The sequence below is a fragment of the Sylvia atricapilla genome, chromosome 20, assembly GCF_009819655.1.
Source record: "Sylvia atricapilla isolate bSylAtr1 chromosome 20, bSylAtr1.pri, whole genome shotgun sequence".
NCBI lineage: Eukaryota > Metazoa > Chordata > Aves > Passeriformes > Sylviidae > Sylvia > Sylvia atricapilla.
In genome coordinates this window covers 3385433-3406100 of record NC_089159.1, presented here as the reverse complement: position 1 = coordinate 3406100, position 20668 = coordinate 3385433, and the positions used below count along the sequence as shown (strand labels likewise).

Below are 20668 nucleotides of genomic sequence, written 5' to 3'. Positions count from 1 at the left end.
CGCTTCCACTGTTGGAGAACTCAATACTTGTGCTTCAATATGAAAACTGGGAGAAAAAAAATCTGTGAACAGGCTAATAGCTCACAACAGGAGGTTCATCAATCACCTCTCAAAAAAAACAAATCAAGTTTATTTGCTCCCTTATTGATAAAAAAGTGGAATCAGGAGGGTAACTTTCAGTAAATATCAGACTCCAGCTCTGTCTAGTTCCATCTCCAACAATCACCAGAATTCCATAAGGAAGTACAAGGTAACAGCATTTACTTCTCAAAACAACCAACCTATGTCAAGAAACAAAACAAAAGAAACCCCAAAACCAGAATCAAATTCAAACCAAGACCTTTTCTACTCTCTCATCAAGAGTATCAGGAGCTTCTTCCATTTAATCTCATTGTCTTCAGAGGATCTGATGTACATCTCAGACAGGAACCATATAAAAAAATTTTTGATGCACATGGAAGAATACAGCCTAATTTACTGTGCAACAAGCACAGAAGTAAGAAATACTACGGAAAACTACTAAGCCAGTAGATAAATCCTGGAGAAAGCTGGTCCATTTAGGGAGGCACCATGGAATTCAGTATTTGCAGAGCAAACCCACACACCTATGGCTGCTGTGATAACAGAACAAAAAGATCACACAGCCCTATCTCTCCCAAGAGACAACAACTATGTTTGGGTGCATGTGAGGAGGTTTGGGACTGTGTCACCACAAAAAGCCAAGCTAAAAGCCATGTTTAACAGTATTCCCCTTTTTACTTTTCCGCTGTTTATTGCAGGGTTGTGTTGTTTGCTGGCTTCCCAGCAGGGAAAGAGGAAGAGGAGCTCCAAAATCCAATTTCAAATAAATTTTGTGCTTAAACCTCAGATGTGCTTATTGAAACAAGCACTAGCAAACAAAAGAACGAGTTGTCCCTTTTTGTCTTTGCCTTCCAATGCTGGTGTGACACCCAGCACAATGATCAACAAAAAGGAGCTTCTGGACACACAGAAGCAAAGGGACTGTTAAAGGACAACACATGACACTGTCAATTTGCTGAGGGCTGCCCTTCCCCTGCCTCCCCCATCATTAGAGTTTTCCTGGCAGCAGCAATGAAAGCAGGTGGGGCAGTGCTGAACAGTTTCCATACCCTTAAAACAGGCAATGACAATCAAACACAGGCCACACTCAGTCCACTGCAACCAATGGTCATACAATAACCTTGCATTTAGTAAGACTTCAAGGTCTAAAATGACATAAACTTTTTTTTATACAAGGTAATTTGAAACTAGGAGTGGGGCATGGACAACTTGTGCTCAAGACATGACCTTTACCTTGTTCAAAGCCCTACCTGAGTTGCCACCACGTGTTCTCCATAGTGCAGCATCACCTTCCCTTTGAGAACCACCTGCAGCTGCTCCATGGACAGCAAGGGGAGAGCACTGCCCAGCAGTCGGTAGCACATGAAACTGAGTGGGAACAAAGAACATTCCCTCAGAATAAAGCACTGCAGTAATCCACACACAGAGAAAGTGCTGGGGCAGGGTCCAGGAGCATGCAGGGAGATGGAAGTCAAAACCTCTGGGTCAAGAAACAGAAGGATAGCACGGGAGACAACAAAGAGTGTATGTCAAAACAAACCTCACAGGTCCTGATTTCTCCTTCAGTAGCCCATTCTCCACAACTTCATTCCAGAACAGTTCAAAAGCACCTTCCTTCAGGGCAACTTGTAGCAAATCAAACACTACACTGGGCAATTTCTTGTCTTCCTTCTCAGACTTGGCAGCACTTTTCAGAAGCTCTACGAGTCTAGAAGAAGAAATAAAATAATGTGAAAGATCTGACCTAAAAGGGAATTGCTGAAGGCCAAATTCATCCTGCTGAAAGACAAGAACACTTCCTGAGCACTGCAGGCTGTGCCTCCTGGGATAAATGACACAACTATAACCTGGGAACCTGCATACCAATTAACACCTAACCCTTAACAGCACTGCAGTGGCAAATACAAGCAGGAATCAGAATCACACCCACATTTCCCTCACTGCTGGCCAAGAAGAAAATAATGTTCATTTAAGCCTCCTTATTTAAGAACTTACCTGGAAATATTTTCATTATTTACAACAGTAGGTGAGCCAAACAGCTTCTTCAGCTTTTTAGGTTTCAGAACACCAGGGAATTTCTGCATACCCACAAGCAAAAGGTGCAGGTTCTCTGGAGATGTGAAAGCTGAAGAGAGGTCACCTTGCAGGATGTCAAACAGGACCTCCTCAAACACAGTTTCAGGTACCTAGACAGGAACAAGGGTGAGAGCATATGAGAAATCTCTGAAGGCATTTTACTAACCTGCAGTGAAGTAAGTACATTAAAGTATCTGCATTGGAGGACATTTTACTAAAAGCCTGCAGTGTTCTGGAAACTCTAGAAATAGCCTTTATGGTGACACGATGAAAAATAAATAATGGATGTGTCCATGACTGCCAGACAGTCCCAGCTGCTAAGCCATGGGGAGTAGGACAGTTTGCTGTCATAAGACAGCAATTCTGGTCAACTGACTCCAGCTGCAATTGTTCTCTTGCTGCCTGACTGCTCTGCCTGTACTGCTGGGCAACCCAGGGACAAGGAAACCGTTTTTATTTAACATTGCAAGTCTTCATGTCTACAAATAATACCCACTTTAAAAAAAAGGAAATAAACTCTTTTCTTTTACTACATACTCAGAGCTCTTTACTCCTTGTCCTACATCATTTCATTTCCAACAGCCCAAAATTCAACCCTGGGCCCAGGCTTGGTGCATAAAAAAGTGGTTTTCTGTTCAGAGTTTTCAGCATACATCTGTTCAAAAGAGCAGATGGTCTAACACATCATCCAAGCAAGTGAAACAGGAAACAACAGCCTGTGGGATTGTCCATGATAAAGTCAAACTAAGCTAAGCCCTCCCCAGAATACAAGCATCTGCCCACAGGCAATATAGGGACAGGTCCCACAGTTTACACTCACTCCCCCACGCCCCCTATAACCTCCAGCTAAGAACAAAGCAAAGGAAAAGCTGAGCCCAAAGCCAAGCCCTCTCCTCCTCCCGCCCCACCAAGCCCACGGGCAGTGCCTGTACCTCAGAGGTGATGTCAATGAGAGTTCTGCGGGGCAGATCCCTGAGGTGTGTCTGGTGATTTGTCAGCTGCTGGAGAAGCTGGATGCTCTCCAGCAGAGCTTTCTGGTCCTAGAAAGGAAACACAGGCCAAAACCAGAGGACATAAATCAGAAACTAAGCTGAAGGCTCAGGTAACAATCCACTCTCTGGATGTTTATGCCTGCTTATAGTAAGAAACACAAAACTGTGTCTTGATAGGCCACTCAGCTTTTTCCAAAATCATGTTTTCCAGCTGGATATGACAACAGATCCCTTCCTTCCAGGAGAGGCAGGAACCTCCTGCACTATTTGACACAGTTCCTACAGTCTACTCAGGAACAGACATTAACAAGGCACAAAGAGTCCATGGATGATGCAATAGAAATGAAGTAAAATTGATCCTTCAAGTGCCACTGCATTGATTACCCAGTGGCCCAGCCTTTCTCTGTCAATCCTCTGTCACATCAGAAGCCCCAGGACCAGCACTGACACACCTGACAGCAGTGTTACCTTCACAAGGCGCCCAGACTGGAACAGAGCCATAACTCCAAAAAAGTTCCCAAAAGCAGCATTTCTCACAAGTTTCTGAAAGGAAGAAAAAGGAAAGAAAAAAGGGTAAAAATCTACTTTCCTGAGAGGCTAGATTCCACATGATCAGTGGAGCAAGATGGCAGGAAGATCCAGCCTTGAACATTCCACCATGGGAAGAGAACATACTGAAAAACAACCCCCTGCAAAATGTTTAACTGTCCTAGAGTACCTCTTCCTCACACTGACAAATCTCACCTAAAACAGGGCCAGATGACAATGTCATCAACTTCCAATTTTTAGAAATATTTGTTATTTCATTATAGTCACTTGCTTTAACAAGAACCCCAAAACAACACTATACAGTAAGACTTCAAAGAATAGAGAACAATTAATTTAAAGTAGCAGTTGGCAAATGTTACCATGAGCTGACTTACTTTTTTCACTTTTTCCAGATTGTGTTTTTCTTTTATCTGTTCCAAAACGCTGCACAGTGGAATTTCCTCAAAAGCCTGCAAAACCTGAGAGGAGAGATGGAACAGGTGTTTGCAGTTCTTCCATTTCATGACATTGTATTGGGTTAAGCTAAAACAGAGCCAAACAGCTGTTCAGCACAGCAGCAGATGTGCTGCTTTATCAGGCCAGAATAAAGACAACCACATCAGTAAAGATGCATAGAAAAGGAAGTAGGCTGGAAGAGCTGGGGTAGTGCAGCTTGGAGAAGGCTCCAGGGAGTTCTGAGAGTTTCTCAGAGATCTAAAGAGGCTCCAAGAGAGCTGCAGAGGGACTCTAGAGTCCCAGAGAGCCAGGACAAGGAGGAATGACTTCACATTGACAGAAGGTCAACTTAGATTAGATATTAGGAAGAAATCATTCCCTGTGAGGGTGGAGAGGCTGCACAGGTTGCCCAGAGAAGCTGTGGCTGCTCCATCCCTGGAAATGTCCAGGGCCAGGCTGGATGGGACTTGGAGCAACCTGGTCTAGAAAAAGGCAGGGGGTGGAACAAGATACTTTTTAATTATCCCATCCCGTCCAATCCAAACCATTCTAGGATTCTATGCAAACACAAATATACTTGCTGATATTCTAGGGGTTTTCCCTGGACATGACAGAAAAATAATGAAAACATTTTGCTGAAACTGCCTGACCCCGTAACAGAGGTGATCAAACTTTTCCTCATGGACAGGCCCCTGATCAAAGCAGGAAACACACAGCCTCTTCTGCTCTCTCAAATTCCCATGTGAGATGAGGTCACACACCACTGGTGATACCAGTTGCTGAGAGTCTTTGCCATGTTACAGACAACCACTGTGGTGGAAATAACTCTGAAGTGTTTGCTAAAGAGTTACCTTTTCAGATATCTCACCTCAACTGACCAACAGCAAGACAGTTTTCAGAAGTAGTAACAGTACTAAATGCAGAGTAATTGAAAACTTTGTCAAGATTTGTAAATTAAGAGGGTCCTTGAAGCAGGACTGAATGCTGTAGTATGAATGTGATATTGGTATAGTTCATAACTTTATCAGAACTTCTAAGGCAGAGTAGCACCATTTAAAAACACCACGGTTATTGTGAGAGCCTTCCCTCCCATGTGCACACAGGAGCAGCCAGAAGGGAGACCCCCAGCCTTGCCCAGAGAGCAAAAGACACCCCAGGCATGGACAGAGGCTGCCGACGGTTCTGATCCGCGCTGGGAAACACTGACCTGCGCCAAGGCCAAGCTGAAGCCAGGGCGGGCGGCCTCGCGGGTGGCTCCCAGTCCCTCCACCAGCCGCTTCAGGGTGTACTTGAGCTCATCGTCCTGCAAAAGAAACCGAGCGGGGCGGTGTCCGGGCTGCTCCGAGCGCGGCCCGGCCGCCAGACCCAGGGCCGGCCCGTGCCCGTCCGCACTGACGCGTTCCCCGGCGGGAGCGGAGGGATGAGCCGTGTGACCCACCGCCCGCCCGCACCCTCCGGCCCCCGCCTCACCTTCTTGCCCTCCCGCAGGTGCCGCAGGAGGTTCTCAGTGGCCGCCAGCCGCACCTCCTGCTCCGGCTTGGCGATGTCCCAGAAAAAGTCGAGGAAGGCGCGGCCCTGCCGCAGCACCCCGCGGGGGTCGGTCACCGGCACGCCGCCGGCCCGCTGCTCATCCTGCCGCTCCTTCTCCTCCATCTTCACCGTCCCCGCCATGCCGCCGCCGCTGCCGCACGTGGGGCCGCCGCCCGCTCCGCCTCTTCCGGGGCAGCGCGGCACGGCGGGACGGGCTCGGCGCCGTGTGAGGCGATACCCTCAGTGCCCGCGGGACCCGGGGCCTCCGCTACCTCAGCCTCGCTCCCCTCAGTGCCTCCCGGTCCTGCAGCCCCGCTCCCCTCAGCGCCCCCGGTACCTCAGCCCCGCTCCCCTCAGCGCCCCCGGTACCTCAGCCCCGCTCCCCTCAGCGCCCGCGGTACCTGAGTCCTGCTCCCCTCAGTGCCCCCGTTACCTCAGTCCCTCTCCTCTCGGTGCCTCCCGGTCCTCCAGCCCCGCTCCCCTCAGCGTCCCCGGTACCTCAGCTCCCCTCAGTGCCCCCGGTACCTCAGCTCCCCTCAGTCCCCCTGGTACCTCAGCCCCGCTCCCCTCAGTGCCCTCGGTACCTGAGTCCCTCTCCTCTCGGTGCCTCCCGGTACCTGAGTCCCTTTCCCCTCAGTGCCCCGGTACCTCAGTGCCCCCGGTACCTCAGTCCCTCTCCTCTCGGTGCCTCCTGGTCCTCCAGTCCCTTTCCCCTCAGTGCCCCCGGTGCCTGAGTCCCTTTCCCCTCAGTGCCCCGGTACCTGAGTCCCTTTCCCCTCAGCGCCCCGGTACCTGAGTCCCTTTCCCCTCAGTGCCCCCGGTACCTCAGCCCCGCTCCCCTCAGTGCCCCCGGTACCTGAGTCCCTTTCCCCTCAGCGCCCCGGTACCTCAGCCCCGCTGCCCCCGGTGCCCCCGCTGCTCTCAGCCCTGTCCCCTCAGAGCCCTCTCCCCTCACACCCCGCTCCCTCAGCCCACAAAATCGGATTCCTTACCCGTTGTGCCGCAAGCCAACCGTGATACGCTCCACCGACACATTGATTATTTCAGAGTTAAATCGGTGGGGTTCCACTAATCCAGCACGCCCCACCGGGCTTTTCACACCATTATTTATGTGCAAAAGTTCAGAGTTAGTAACTTTCCAAGTGCCCGTCTATCGTGATTGTTTTAGTAATTTACAAGCTGCCGTAACCTCAGCTAACTCCTACACATGCTGAGGGAAAGGGTCTTCACAGCGTCTTTAGAATTATAATGAACATAGATCAGCTATGGGATACATGGACCTTGAGTATTTTGATAAGTTAGCGAAGTATACACAGGCGTACACCAACATCTGAATTTAACACATCCTTAATGCTCATTAGTTGCAGGATGTCCTTCAGTAAGGGATCCTGGCTGCTGCCTGCCCCACGGGTTAGGTTTCCTTTCTTGCTGAAAGTATCCAAGTATGCTTACATGAAAGAACATTACTACTTGAGATAATCTTGACACATTCCACACTTCGCAACAGCCCCGCTCCCCTCAGCGCCGCATTCCCTCCCTGATCCCCATCCCGGCTCCTCCGCGGGACTCCATCGTCCCTCTGCCCCGGGAGCTCCTGGCCTTGTCTCGCTCGGTTCGCATCTCTGGAGGGAGGGCTGGACCCAGCCTGGAGCCTGGAGCCTGCATCCGCGGGGCTCCTCGGGGGCAGAGGGGCAAAGCCACGGGGTGAGCCCGGGTCGGCAGTGCACGGCCAGGACACGACGTGTGAGCATAGACGGTTATCGTATGAGAATCTGTCATGTGGTTTTATTCAGAAAACGTTAAATTATGGCCTGGCAAGAGGAGACAAACCAGTTGGTACAAATGGTGTTTTTTAAGGACACCGTGAAACTCTCGGGTACAGCCCGTTGTCTTAATTTGCATTGAAATCCAGGACTAGTCTCCAGCAGGCCTCTGAACACTGCGAGTTGTTGCTATCCTGCCAGACACCGGTGCCACCCGCGGGAGGGCAGGGAATGACCCCGGAGCAGAATCCATCCCTGTTATCACTGTGGATGACTGTGACACTCCGAGCAGGATCCATTTCCATGACCTCTGTGATCCCTGCCCGCAGCGACAGCGGGATGCTTGGGGAACCAGAGCCGCGGGCTGGGTATCACCGCCGGAGTGTTCAACGCTCACCGGAGGCGTTAACGCGGCCCAGCCCGGGCAGATCCCCAGGGGATCCCGAACAGACGCCGGCCACGGCCACGGGCACATCCCAGGCAGCTGCTCCAGCAGATCCGGAGCAGAGCCGCGGACAAATCCCGCGCAGATCCCAGAGCAGATCGCGCAGATCCGCGGGCAGACCCCGTCCCAGAGCCGACGGAAGACAGCTCCGTGGTGCGGCTGCCGACAGGCAGCAGCGCGGACAGCCCCGTCGGGGCGGCTCGCCGGACGCAGGCACTGCGCGGGGCAGCCCCGGCCCGCGCGCCGCCGTATATAAGCGTTGCGGGGTCCTCGGGCGCGGTCCTGTCACGCTCGCACGGGGACGAGGCCGCGGCGGCGATGGCGGATTTCGATCCCTACGACGACCGGGCCTACAGCAGCTTTGGCGGCGGCCGCGGGTAAGCGGGGCCGGGGGCAGCACTCGGGGCTCCCCCCGTAGCTGGGACGGGAGCGGGGAGCGGTGGCCCCGGCCGGGCGCGGCGGGGGCGCGGCCGCAGGGCTCGGCCTGCCCCGCTCCGCGGGGATGGCGGGCGGGGGTTGCGGGACGGGGGCGCTGCCGCTGGGAACTGTTTGGGCTCGTTCTGCCCCCGCCCGCCCTCCTCCGGGCCGGGGGGTGCCCTTCCGCCGGCCGTGGCGGGCCCCTTTGTGCGGCGGGGCGGGGGCTGCGGGTCTGGGGGGTCCCGGCCGTGCCCGCGCTGCTCCGGCCAGCGCCGCAGGATTCAGGGCCGGCGGCCCGGGAGCGCCGGGAAGGGGCGGGAGGAAGAGGGTGTCGCTGTTCCCGCCGTCCCGGAGGCGACTGGAGGGGGGATTTAGGGAGGTGCTGGGCCAGAGCCAAGGAAGGCCTTGAGGAGCTTGTGCGGGGTCGGAGCGGGATGGGCGGAGGGAACGTTCCTGAAGGGCTGGAGCAGGGCAGGAGGCCGCTGTGCTGGCGGGACGAGACGCCCCCGGGAGCGGGCAGCGTTGTGGTGCCTGCGGCGGGAGGAAATGGGAGGCCTTTGTGGTGCCTCCGCTCGAGGAGCGCCGGGAGCCGCCGTCCTGCGTTATCCGGGGCTCCGGGTGCTGACTGCAAATCCCTGATCCTTAGGGATCGGGCTTGTCTCCGTCCCTTTGCCGAAGAGAGTTTTTAGGGGAGGAGCTACAGAGACAATAACCAGTAATTAGAAGTTTGTCTTAAATCAGGAAAGTGCAATCAAACAATTGATTTTTTTGGGGATTGGTGCTGCTACAAGTTTCTTTGTGTAGTGAAATAAAACAGTAGGTGTAGATCTGTGGAATGAGCTTCCTTGTGAAGCAAGTGTATTCACAAGTGTATTCTTCATTTCACAAGTGTATTACTGTATAATCTAATCTTCCAGGGTGTATTTCCTGATCAATAGTGTTCATGCTCTTTTCTGCTCTTAGATAAATAACTCGGTTTCATTTCAGACTCTTTAGGTAGCAGAGAGGAGCTGCTGCAGTTAGAACAGCAGTAAGTTTTTATTGTCTTTGGAAGAACTCTGACGCTTTAAGCTTTTGAAGCTCATTGTCATGCACTGATTCCCTTTGTGTCTAATTCAGAGATATCCTAGAGCAAGCAGATGATGTAGCCACTTGCATTATTGTTATTTTTTAAAATTCTGTGACAAAATAGCCTTGCCAGCAGCCTGAAGTGGTACTTGACCCATTATAAACTCAGATATTGCTGCAAAAGTTATCCTAGTCAATTTAGGCATATTCTGTGAAGTAATAAAATGCCAGTTAAAATGTTACTTTATATTCAGATTCCTGTAAGAGAACTTTAATTTGCTGTCAGGGAAGATGTGGCTCCTTGCTTAGTAAACTAAAGGCAAATTACTAGATGTCTTTACAAATAAGAAAATGTACTTATTCTAATTTACCTACTTTATTTCTAAACATCAGATACTACTAATATTAGAGACCAGTGTATACTTCTATCTAATTTACTGTTATCATTATTAAGTTACTGATAGCTAATTCACAGTTTAACAGGTCTCTCTGGATGTTGTATGAAGTCCTGTAATATATGAAGTGTAATAAAAGCATGACTGTTCTTGAAGGTTCTGATTAAAGACTCCCATGTTAATTTAAAGTGGCTCCTGCTCATTTTTAGGCACTGTGAGACTGCAGGAACAGTGTGAACTCAGCTGAGATGTAGTAGTTTTTTGGGGACGTTGCGTTTTGCAAAACCTTTGGTGTACATAGGGAGTGAACACGGGATTTCAGTGTGACAGATGGGAAATCAGTGCCCAGCGAGTTCTGACATATGTCAGTTACCTGCCTCTTTCTCATAATCATCAAAATAATGATGGAAGAGCATCAAGGTAAGTGTGATGAGATGGGATTTTGCTGCAGCTGAGATGTTTAGTGATGCACTGACTAAAAGCTGAATCATAATATTAGGGGATGCAGAAGTCACTTTGTTCCTGGTGAAGAATGTGATGCTGACATAAATGACAAAAGGCTTATAATAAGCTTTTTAGAAAATATTTTGGCGCCCAACGTTTGACAGGAGAATCTGTAGTTAAGCATACTGAGGCCTAGTTGAAACTGAAAGTCTGTAGAACTTCTCACAGCTGAAAGAAAGGGAGTGTTTCCCACTCCTAACTCACTGCTGGGCTGTTTATTTAGGTGTGGCTTGGAGTGCTGAGCACCTTACTAAAGGTTAAGATTCACCTGCTGAAGTGAAATTGAGAGCTCAGTGAAAATGAGGAGTTAGTCCTTGGCCTTCTGGTAGCTTGGATCCCATGTCTTACCCATGGAGCATTAAAAGACATCTCCTAATTTTTAGGCTTGGGTAAGCATTTTGCTGAAAACCTCTGATACTTCAGACATGTCCTGGGTTGCTTGAATAAACTGGGTTTGAATTTAGTGTAGTGGTCTTGGAGGGTTGCCCCTGTTATCTGCTAACCCTTATGGTGCCCCAGAAAACTAATGTCAGAGCCCAGGTGGGCTGTTGTCTCTGTGCTGTGCAAAAGGTAAATCTTGATCTTTGACCTCTAGTGAGAGCTATTTAACTCAAATACTGAGTTTCAAAATAGCCTTCATTTTGAACTTCTGGCAGATCTTCTTTTCTGGAGACATAACTAAACTTTGCAAAAGAGTAGCTTTAAAATGGGAGTTTAGTTGTTTTCTATCCAATATGGCCAAAGTCATTAACTCAGCCCACCAAAGTTTAATTATGGGGATGTTGCTAGAAGCAAACTCTCCTCTTTTGCTTTCTGCTTTGGTTTTCTAACCAAGATAATCAAGTAATGTCTTTCAGGTTCTCAACAGTAAGATGACATAATTATTATCTAATTGTGTCCAAGCAAAAGTTTAGAGTGGGAAATGCAGATATTTATTCACAACTCTGGTTTGCCTAGTTCAGATGTGTTTTCAATTATTTTTTTACTTTTGTCCTACTTTGTTGCAAATGAGAAAATCTTCTTCCAATCTCATTGTTTGGTTACTAAACTCAAGCCTTTTCTTTTATTTCACTGTTCCAGTGAAAATGTAGGGAAGTACAGAAACAGTTTCTTTTTGTGTTGCCTGAGTTCCATAAGAAACTTGTTTTGAAACTTAGTTATTGACCACTCCTGTTCTTCAAATGGTAACTAAAATATCAAAGGTATAGTTATATATTTCATAACCAAAGCCTTAATATCAAATTGGAGAAGAATATTTAATTTTCTGACTTGAAAATCAGTCTGGATTACACAATAGGGCATGGATTTCCACACATGCAGCCTGTGAAGTTCTGGTGCACTGTGGAAGGAAGGACGTTTGTCTGTAGCACAGAAAATCCTTCTGAGGATTGAGAGTGTGGTTTTAGAAGTGGCTCAAATGGAGCTGAGTGGAGGTTGCTGATGAAAGTGGTAGTTGCAGCCCTCATTCTCCTTCTCATTCCCATTTTGGCAAAGGGCTCTTTGCAGCTGTCCAGATCACCTTGTTGATCTGGCCGAGGGCTCAGCTCCAGGGTGGGTTTTTAGGTGAATCAGCTCCCTGTGAGGTGACTGGCAGCTCAGGGAATGTCCTGAGATTATGTGCAAGGAGCGAATGCTCCTTTGAAACTCAATTCTGATGCTCCTGTAGGACATAAATGTTAAGTTTTTCTTTTTTGGATGCAAGTTAAATGTTTGGTATGTTAATAGCTGTTCCTAATGCTGTAGATGATAGAAAAAGAAAAAGGCATGGAACTGATTCTGTGTATTATGGGATTATTTAGAGCAGCACCTCTGCTTTCTTGGGGTTTCTCCTTAAAACTCAGTCTTGTGACTGAAGTAATTCACAGCTATTACAGCTTTAGTTCTCCAGTACCTTGTTGACTTGTTAATGAGACAAAGGCAGATGAGGAATATTGTCAAAAGTGCTAAAATGCAAACCTGGGTGGACACTAATTAAAGATATGTAGATTGTGATTCAAGCTGATATAGCAGCATGTTGATAGTGTTGGTGACAAATGATTTGTGCATGGAGCTGCTAAATAAGGCACAAATGACAGGCTCACCTAGGAAGAGTTAAGGAATCTTATTCAGACTTAATGCATTGTCTCATTAATTACTAGTAAAATATTTATTCTTGAATTAAAAAAAAAAAATACTGTCAAGTACCTTGCTTGCCCAATGGGATTTTTGACTGCATGCAACCAGCCAGAATAAAGGGAAACAATAAAATTATTTGACCTTCTGGATTTTGGGAAGGACTCTGCAGCAGTTTAATTGGTCCATGTCACATTGGCAGATCCTGCTTTGGTACAGCTTGTGTTCCATCGTGGTTTTAAATGCACGGGGAGCCTCAGGGAAAGGGAACAGACACAAGCAAAGGCCGGTAGAAGGAAGGTGATAAAGGGAAGATGGACAGAGTAGTAAGTAGATATTTAGGTAAAAGTCACAGGTTGCTTGAGTGGGGCACATGGTGTTGGAACCTGTGGCATCCTGTAGTGTTTAGGAGCTTTCACTTGAGGTTGCCTTGTACATACCTTGCTCTCTGCACAGAAATTCCAGGTTGGCCTTTGAAGATGAGGCTCTGCAGGAAGCTCACACAGGTGTGTTACACTAGTACAGTAAAGAATTTAGCTGGTACAATTTAGTTCCTCAGCACCCAGTGCCAAGAGTTTATCTGGTACTGAGGGACAAGACAGGAAAAGACCACCCAGTTTACCTTTGTAATTCGCAAGACAAAAGAAGAAGTAAGCATCCAGACAGCACATGTTCTTTTCTGCCTCAGAACCCCTTGTTCAACCAAATTTATTTTGTGTTCAGTTCAAAGCATTCCAGTCCAGATATCCAACAATTATGGACACAGCTTCAGACTTAGGGGGAGGTGTTTCTCTTAAGCTAAATGTTGCTGAGATAATTTGGATGATTGTGGAGTAGGTGTTGGTAATATATTGTTCAGTTAAGAGCATTGGATCCAGCTTAATTTCTGGATAAGTTGACAAACCTGTGCCATACAAGTCTTCATCAACATAAATTATTCTTAAAATCTATTCTAAGATTGATTTTTTAAGAGGTAAAGTTTTTTGAGCAGGGGACATTAGAGGTAACCTTATGTTGCTTTCCTTAATGAATTGTGGGTTGAGAAGTTCATTCATCACTTCATGAATGAGTTTACCTTGTAATATATTCAGTTTGTCACTGAAATACTGCATCAGGTAATATTGGAAAGGAGTTGACCAACAGTTCAGGTGGCAGGTACAGGCAAAAGGATTGAAAAACGAACCAAAGCTTTGGGAAAATGGACTTGCAGCTGAGCACAGCACCTGAGCAGTGCTGTGGACTGCACTGTGGCTGTGCTGGAGGCAGTTCCAGAGGCACTGTGCTTTTCCAACAGGTCTCGTGGTGGTGGCCTTGGTTCCCGCAGAAATAAAGAGCTGCCAACAGAACCCCCTTTCACAGCCTATGTGGGAAATCTGCCCTTCAACACTGTCCAAGGAGACATAGATGCCATTTTCAAGGATCTCAGCATAAGGAGCGTACGACTAGTCAGAGACAAGGAAACAGACAAATTTAAAGGTGAGCCTTCAGAGTTCTTGGGTGGTAGATGAAAAATTAGTAGAAGTCACTTTCAAACGGAATTCCAGTCTAAAGCACAGTTGTTTTCTGCTTTTATGTTGACTTAGGCAGGTTTTCTTATTCACTATCATGTAAGTGTATCATTTGAATGAGAGTCACTGTTTCATCATCCTGTGATACAGAGTAACCTGAGTGAGCAGTCAGTATTTGCCCTGACATACAAGAATTTTCTCAAACCTTGTCCTGTATGAATTCTACCAGAGCTGACCCACTTAAGCCCCATGACCTTAAGTATTGAGTAATTCCTTTACTTCAGAAGACTCCCACTGCTTCAGCTCTGGCTTTTTTTAGTAGACAGGGAGAAAAAGCAAGTAGATAACCCATTCAGGCAGTTGTTTTAGGGGATCCAAATTCATTTGCTATGGGAATTGTCTGGTGGAAATGGACTGTATTTGTAAGTTACTTTAAGGGGTGGAAAAGGCTTGTCTTGGATAACAGAGGGCCTCTGAAAAGGAGTAAATCCACTAAATTACGTGATGACAAATCACACTGCTGACCACATAAATACTTCAATTTCTTGTTTAAACCACTAGGAACAAAGTGTCAATATTCATCTGAATAACTGTCTGAAGGCATAGATCGGATCTAATCTATAATGAGAACCCTGTGGAAAAGGGAATTAGGCTCTTGGCATTCACAGAGTGCCCAGAGTTCTGTTTCAGGATGTGCCCCATCATTAACAGGTGCAGGTAAATGTGTTCATTGTTGATGATGATTGGTTTCTGAGCCATGTGCACATCACAACTCATGTTTAAAAGTGAAGGAAGCTATTAGCAGGCATGCAGGAGGAGTAGCCACTTACAAAGGCCTTTTAAAGTGCTTTTAACTTGAGGTTTGTTTCCTACAGGATTTTGTTACGTAGAGTTCGATGAAGTGGAGTCACTCAAGGAAGCTCTTACATACGATGGTGCAGTAAGTACACTTGCAATTAATTTGTGAAATGAAAGACAAGCACAAGTCTGAAACTCTTTGGCAGCCCTTCTGATAGATCCTGAACAGATTCTCCCCTTGGTTTAACAGCTTTTGGGTGACCGGTCACTCCGAGTGGACATAGCAGAAGGCAGGAAACAGGATAAAGGTGGCTTTGGCTTCAGAAAAGGCGGCGGGCCTGATGACAGAGGTGACTCCCATTTTTCTAAATAGCTTCTTAAATGTAATGGTTGCAGTTATGGCTTCTGGTGCTGACTGATGCTAAGACAAGGCATGCAAGTGAACATGAAGATTATGTTGAAAGGAGGAATTTTGAATGTATATGTGTTTCTAACCAGCTGCTGCTGCTGCTCCTGAGGTGTCTGAAATTTAGCTGTGCTTTGTGTCCAGAGGCTGGATGTGTTGTCACTCCTAACCCAGGAAGTGAGACCAATACCCCTAATAACTTGTTGTGTCTTGCAGAGGACAATCATAAGCCCAACAGTCTGATCTGCTACTATTTTAGGATGATGTATGAAAAGTGAGTAAGCACATGTAGATAAGTGCTTATTTTGGAGTATGTCTCTTGTTCCAGTGCAAAAGCATTCTTGCCTGTAGTTGAAGGTTGGTTGAACTGCATTCACCAGAGGTTTCCATTGAATGTGTATTAAAGAAACCTTTCTGGCCACTTATCCTTGGTTAACTTAAACTGTTTGTTCCTGTGCAATGGAACTTGGTACTACTGAAAGAAAAGGATTTTCCAGCAGCGTAACTTTGAATTTTGAAGGACTGAAACATTTGTTTGGTATTCCCTTGTTCAGTCTTTCCCACAGCTTCAGACTTGAACACAATTGTGGCTTTTTTCCTAGGAATGGGAGGAGGTTCCAGAGAATCCAGAGGAGGTGGATGGGAGTCCAGAGATGACTTCAATTCTGGTATCAGTATTAACACTTATACAGATAGGAAGCCTAAAAGGCACTGAAATGTTCTCATTTTCATTTGTCACCATTACTGGTTTGATTGAATCTACTGTGTGTGCCAGCTTTGGACATCCTGCAGTTGTGGTGGGATTCCTCATAGGGAATCTCTCGTTGCCTTGAGAGGAAAGTGTCTCATTAGAAGATTGTATGAAACACCCATAAATGACAGAATTCTTGTCCAGGTGTAGCCTATGGGTGACTGCTTCAAGCATTTCTCAAACATACAACTAAGTAAATTTCTGAATAGTAGCAGAAACAGACAGATCGTATAGGAAGGCTGATATTCTGTCAGAGCAGAGGCTTTCACCTTCTCAGGGAGATGTGATGTCATATGTGTGTCCCTGAAGTAACTGACATCTCTAAAGGCAGATTAATGTTCCAAAGCACTTGTAAATGCAAAATGTTCCTGGATGTTTAGGCCTGCTTTGGTAAAGCAGCTGCAGCAAGTTACTGAGCTTGCTGAGTGGAAGGTAGTGACGGAGCCACTGGGTTTGCTCTTGACTTCCAGTCAGTTCCAGCTATTAGAATGCAGGGTGGCATTAACACAATTGCTTTTGTCCTCTGAACTCATGGGTTTGGTCCATTTTCTGATGGGGAGATGTTGCCAAATACAACTTTGCAATGTCTGGTCTCTGCGTGAATGGAATGAACGATGTAGGAGAAGCCAAGCGTGCCCTTGCCCCCGGCATGGACTGGAGCATGGTGCTGGAGAGAGGAGCTTGCTGCAGTGCTGTGCTTAACCTGCCTTTGGAGCTAAGTGTTCTGTGTCACAGCTTTGTACCTTCTTTGGCAGCTTCTCCAAATGGATGCATTTCAGCCTGTTAAATGCTGGATGAGTGATTCCTGAGCCAAAAGTTTAGCATTTCAGCATTAGCTGCTACAGAAGCTTTTCTTCTCAGGTTGTACAGCCTTGCTCTTGATCAAGTCTTTAAAGGTGGCTCGTTTGGCACTGAAGTAAGTAAGGGACAGCTCTGCAGCTCTGCCAAATACTGAAGTGGAAAGGAAAATCTCAGTTGGGAACCAAACAACTTTCTCTTCCAGGCAGCTTCTGAAAATCTGAGTGTATTCCCTTTCTGTATGCTGATAGCCTGAAGTGTCCTCCTCCCACTGAAATGCAGGCAGTGGGGCCTGGGGAGATACTCAGGGGTAATCACTGGTACAGACCAGAACTCTGGTCAGTGACAGATGGCTCTTGATTTACTTTTTTATTTGTGATACATAAACTGAAGAAATGCAGTCAGTTTAAAGTCTGATTTGGTTTTTTCCCCAGTAATTAGTTTTTTCCCTGTAATTAGTTTAGTAAATGCCTGGTCAGTTTATAGTATAGCTAAACAGCCTTGGGGTTTTATTCTGTTTTATAAGTGCATTTCACTACTCCTCAGCTATTTTCCCATTTGCTCTGCTCCTGCAGATTTCATGCTAAGGCTGTTGCCAGTGTGATGATCTGGCTTTGGAAGTACTCTGAGCACTTGTAGTGTTGTCTGTCAAGTCAGCTAATGATGTTAACAAACTGAAGTTGCAGCCAAGGCTCGTATTTTAAATTCACTTGACCCACTCTCCAACACTCCAATAAGCCTCTAAGTGGATAAAGCACTTTCTGAACTTGGCATAGTGTACTTGGTTTCAAATGGAACCTGAACAGCTCCTCCAGAAGGTGCCAGAGCTCTGTGAAACAATCTGCCTGCAGACAAAGGCTCTCAGTGCATCACCTTGGACTGACAGCGGTGACTAGCAAGGTTTTCCAGTCATCCAGCTAAGTCTAGATAAAAAACATTGCAAAAGATGCTCTTTAAATTCACTGTCTTCCATCTTCAGGATTCAAAGACGATGACTTCTTGGGAGGTCGGGGTAGAGGAACCCGCCCCGGAGACCGGCGACCACCGGGTGCCTCCATGGGAAGTGGTGGCACTGGTCGCTTCAGAGATGGGCCTCCCCTCCGTGGGTCCTCCATGGACTTTAGAGAGCCAACAGAAGGTAAACTCTGCCGGGTGGGCTTTGGTCTGCCTCTGCAGGGGAGGCTCCTGGTTCATGGTCAGGGTAGAGCTCCTGCCCTTCGCAGGCAGATCTCACACGTGGGATGTTTTTCCTTCCAGAGGAAAGAGCACAGCGACCCCGACTGCAGCTCAAACCTCGAACAGTCGATACTCCCCTCAATCAAGTAGCCAATCCAAACTCTGCCATCTTCGGAGGAGCCAAGCCCCGGGAGGAAGTAGTAAAAGAACACGACTGAGTTTGGGGTTGAGAGGGAATGGGGAGGCGGGAGAAAAAGCAAGACAGTACAGAGTGACTAGCTCTGCTGGAATGTCAACCCTGCAGTTTACCATTCCTGCCATCTGGTATTTGTCCTCTTTGAAACCGAAAACACAGAGCTTGTGAATGCATGTCAGCTGTTAACAAGTGGTTTTTAGTACGTTCTTGGCTTTGCTGTATCTAGTGCCTGCTTTGTGCTGAGTTTCCCTCTTCTGTTTCCTTCCAAGCAGCACAGTTGCCAGTAGATAAGGGAGTGTGGCTGCTTCCACAAGTGTGGAGGTCTCTGGACAAAGGTGCTGCTTCACTTCTTCCTTTCTGGGTTTGTTTTACTTTAGAAGCACAGGTTAGACTTAGTTATTTCCCTGTATTGTTTCCTTTTACTTCCTCAGTGTTCCTCTTCTGACTTGCATGTCTCGTTCTGTATTGCTGTGGCTCTGAAGAGGAAAACTGAAGGGTCCAGATGAGTTGAACAGAAATTTACAGTTCTAACCCAGTAGTGAAATACCATTTATGACAATTGGTGATAGTCACTGTTCACAGCAGAGCCCCTTATTAAACGGAGGGGGGCAGCTGTCCTTTCACATGGGTTGCCAGGAAGGATCAGTTTAATGGATGCCTTGCCTGACAAGCCTGGTGAATAGCTGGTGGAATCAGTATGGATAAAGCCTCTGCCAGCAGCCTCTTCCTGCTGGCTCTTGACTTCCAAATGGTATGATGCTACTACAACTCTGAGCTCAAGGTTAGTGCTGCAAAGCCATGCCTGTTTGAGCACAACTGCTCACTGGCTCTTTCTGCTTACTTTTTTGGGTTTTACGTGTTTGGTAAATTTTTAAATGAAATTTCTACAAATAAAATTTGACTTTTTTATTTTTGTTGAAGGAGTGTATACTTTGCCATGCAGTATTTGATCGTCACTATCCCCTGTATTTCTTTGCCCAGTGGGTACAGTTTTACGACGTCAGCTTTCAGAATACCTTGAAAATGGGCAGATTAGAAATCTTTCTGCTATAGATTTTCATGTAGAACTTTGGGTAAATAGCATCTCTTGTTACAGCACCTCTCTTCACCTGAAATGTTTCTTGTCAGTGTTGTGTGGGAGGAGGGAGGGGAGGCTGAAGCAAAAGGAGAAATCTTTAATGTTTAAAACCAAAACCTGGTTCTACCACGCTGAAGTTTGGACATGTCCAGTGTATAGGAAAAGCTTGGGCCCACATTGCCAGTGCTGAGAGCCTTCAGATAAAGCAGCCAGCACCCCAGAGTACTTACAAGAGGAGGTTGGAAGCACGGCTGCCCCACTACCAACACCACTGCTAGTGATGAATTTCTTCCCTGAGGTTCCCATTGTAAGTCAGAGTCCCAGCAATTTACAGAACTACTCTTTCCTTCTTTCTGCCTTTCACTTAATCTGCTTCTGAGATAAGAACCATTTGTCTAACACTAATACTTAATTTAAGACAGACATGCATTTGTGTGGTTGTATTCCAAACCAATAATTGATCTATTTACATCTTCAATGTGGAAAAATTTTAAGAACAAATTCCCATATAAAAAACTCACTTCTAGTCAAGGCAGTTGACTTTTAAATGTAAAAACAAAGAAAAAAAAAAGAATTCCAAACACTTAGCACATTCTGCTTCATAACAAAATAAATTTATGGATATGGTATTTTGTGAATGATCTTTTAAATAAAAGAAAACATTAAGTAATATTTAACATTGGTCTTTATTTGAGTCTACTCTACCATGTTTTTTCCCCCCCTCAGTTTTCAAATACTGTGTTAATTTGTCCTAGAGCCATTCTGATACAAAATAAGGGGGGGAAGAGGAAAAGATAAAGGGGAGGAATCTAATCTAAAGAGTGCTGTAACAGTGAAGTGAAAATTATTATAGCTGAAAATGAGCCCAGCTTTGTTGTCCTGTGACTTCAGTGTCACTTGAGTGCATTGCTACGGCTGCCAGGTGGCATTTTGAATTCCTGCAGCTTGCAGGTCTTGCAGCTGCTCAGGCTGTGCCCCTCCAGCTGGGTGCTGCTGCTGCCCTGTGGCTGGCACTGGGCAGGATGTGTCCTTCCAGTGAGTTCTGAGCAGTGTCACGTGGGCTTTGTGCTGAGGCAGTCAATGGATCAACTACTGCTGTTTTGCCAACTTCCTCCAAACTTTTCCAACTGACCCCTTTCCCACTGGGCATAATGGTTAAGGAGGCTGCTGCCCTGTGGCTTTGGAGGATGTGCTTTAATGTACTGCAGGGTAAGTTGAAAGAGGTAGAGCCATGTTTTTATTGAGGAAATGAGCTCTGACCTCCCTGCTGGTTTTACTGCTTTCTGTAGGCTGAAAAGATGGGAAGTGTTCCTGCTTCCAGCTAGTCACCTTCTCTTTAGACCTGCTCTCAGCACAGCTTGAGCAGAGTCCCAGTCCTGCCCTGGAGCTGTGTGTGCCAGCCCCTGGCTGTCCTGCCTGTGTGGAGGAGCAGGGCTGGTGGGGAGTTGGTCCCCTGCAGCTCTTGCCACATTTATCTACAGCTGCTCTGTCAAACTGGTGCTGCTGGGAGCAGGGATTTCATCATTGCATGGAGAGAAGGACCCCTGATGAGTGAGAGAGGTGGCAAATGGGTCATCTTAGTTCTAGATG

The 20668-nt window shown here is 46.9% G+C and overlaps 2 protein-coding genes across 3 annotated transcripts in view; one reads left to right on the top strand and one right to left on the bottom strand.

The window, feature by feature from the left end:
- The window catches only part of MYBBP1A (MYB binding protein 1a), a 55690-nt gene extending 49868 nt beyond the window's left edge, over positions 1-5822 (bottom strand). Inside the window, exons 1-8 of the mRNA XM_066333171.1 lie at positions 5604-5822; positions 5341-5436; positions 4073-4156; positions 3618-3692; positions 3090-3197; positions 2077-2267; positions 1622-1789; positions 1332-1449 (exon numbers count right to left, since the gene is read on the bottom strand). Coding sequence (XP_066189268.1) covers positions 1332-1449; positions 1622-1789; positions 2077-2267; positions 3090-3197; positions 3618-3692; positions 4073-4156; positions 5341-5436; positions 5604-5804 — 1041 coding nt within the window. The 5' untranslated portion in view covers positions 5805-5822. The remainder of the gene's footprint in view (positions 1-1331; positions 1450-1621; positions 1790-2076; positions 2268-3089; positions 3198-3617; positions 3693-4072; positions 4157-5340; positions 5437-5603) is intronic.
- A 2292-nt stretch (positions 5823-8114) lies between these two features.
- On the top strand, positions 8115-19750 carry EIF4H (eukaryotic translation initiation factor 4H). 2 transcript variants are annotated; one of them, XM_066333169.1, is made up of 7 exons: positions 8115-8248; positions 13662-13843; positions 14751-14815; positions 14924-15023; positions 15682-15747; positions 17608-17766; positions 17886-19750. In XM_066333169.1, the coding sequence occupies exons 1-7, from the start codon at positions 8190-8192 to the stop codon at positions 18020-18022; spliced, it is 768 nt and encodes a 255-aa protein (XP_066189266.1). In that variant the 5' UTR covers positions 8115-8189; the 3' UTR covers positions 18023-19750. The 2 variants fall into 2 exon arrangements, with proteins under 2 accessions (XP_066189266.1, XP_066189267.1); XM_066333170.1 differs by lacking the exon at positions 15682-15747.
- The last annotated feature ends 918 nt before the right edge of the window (positions 19751-20668 follow it).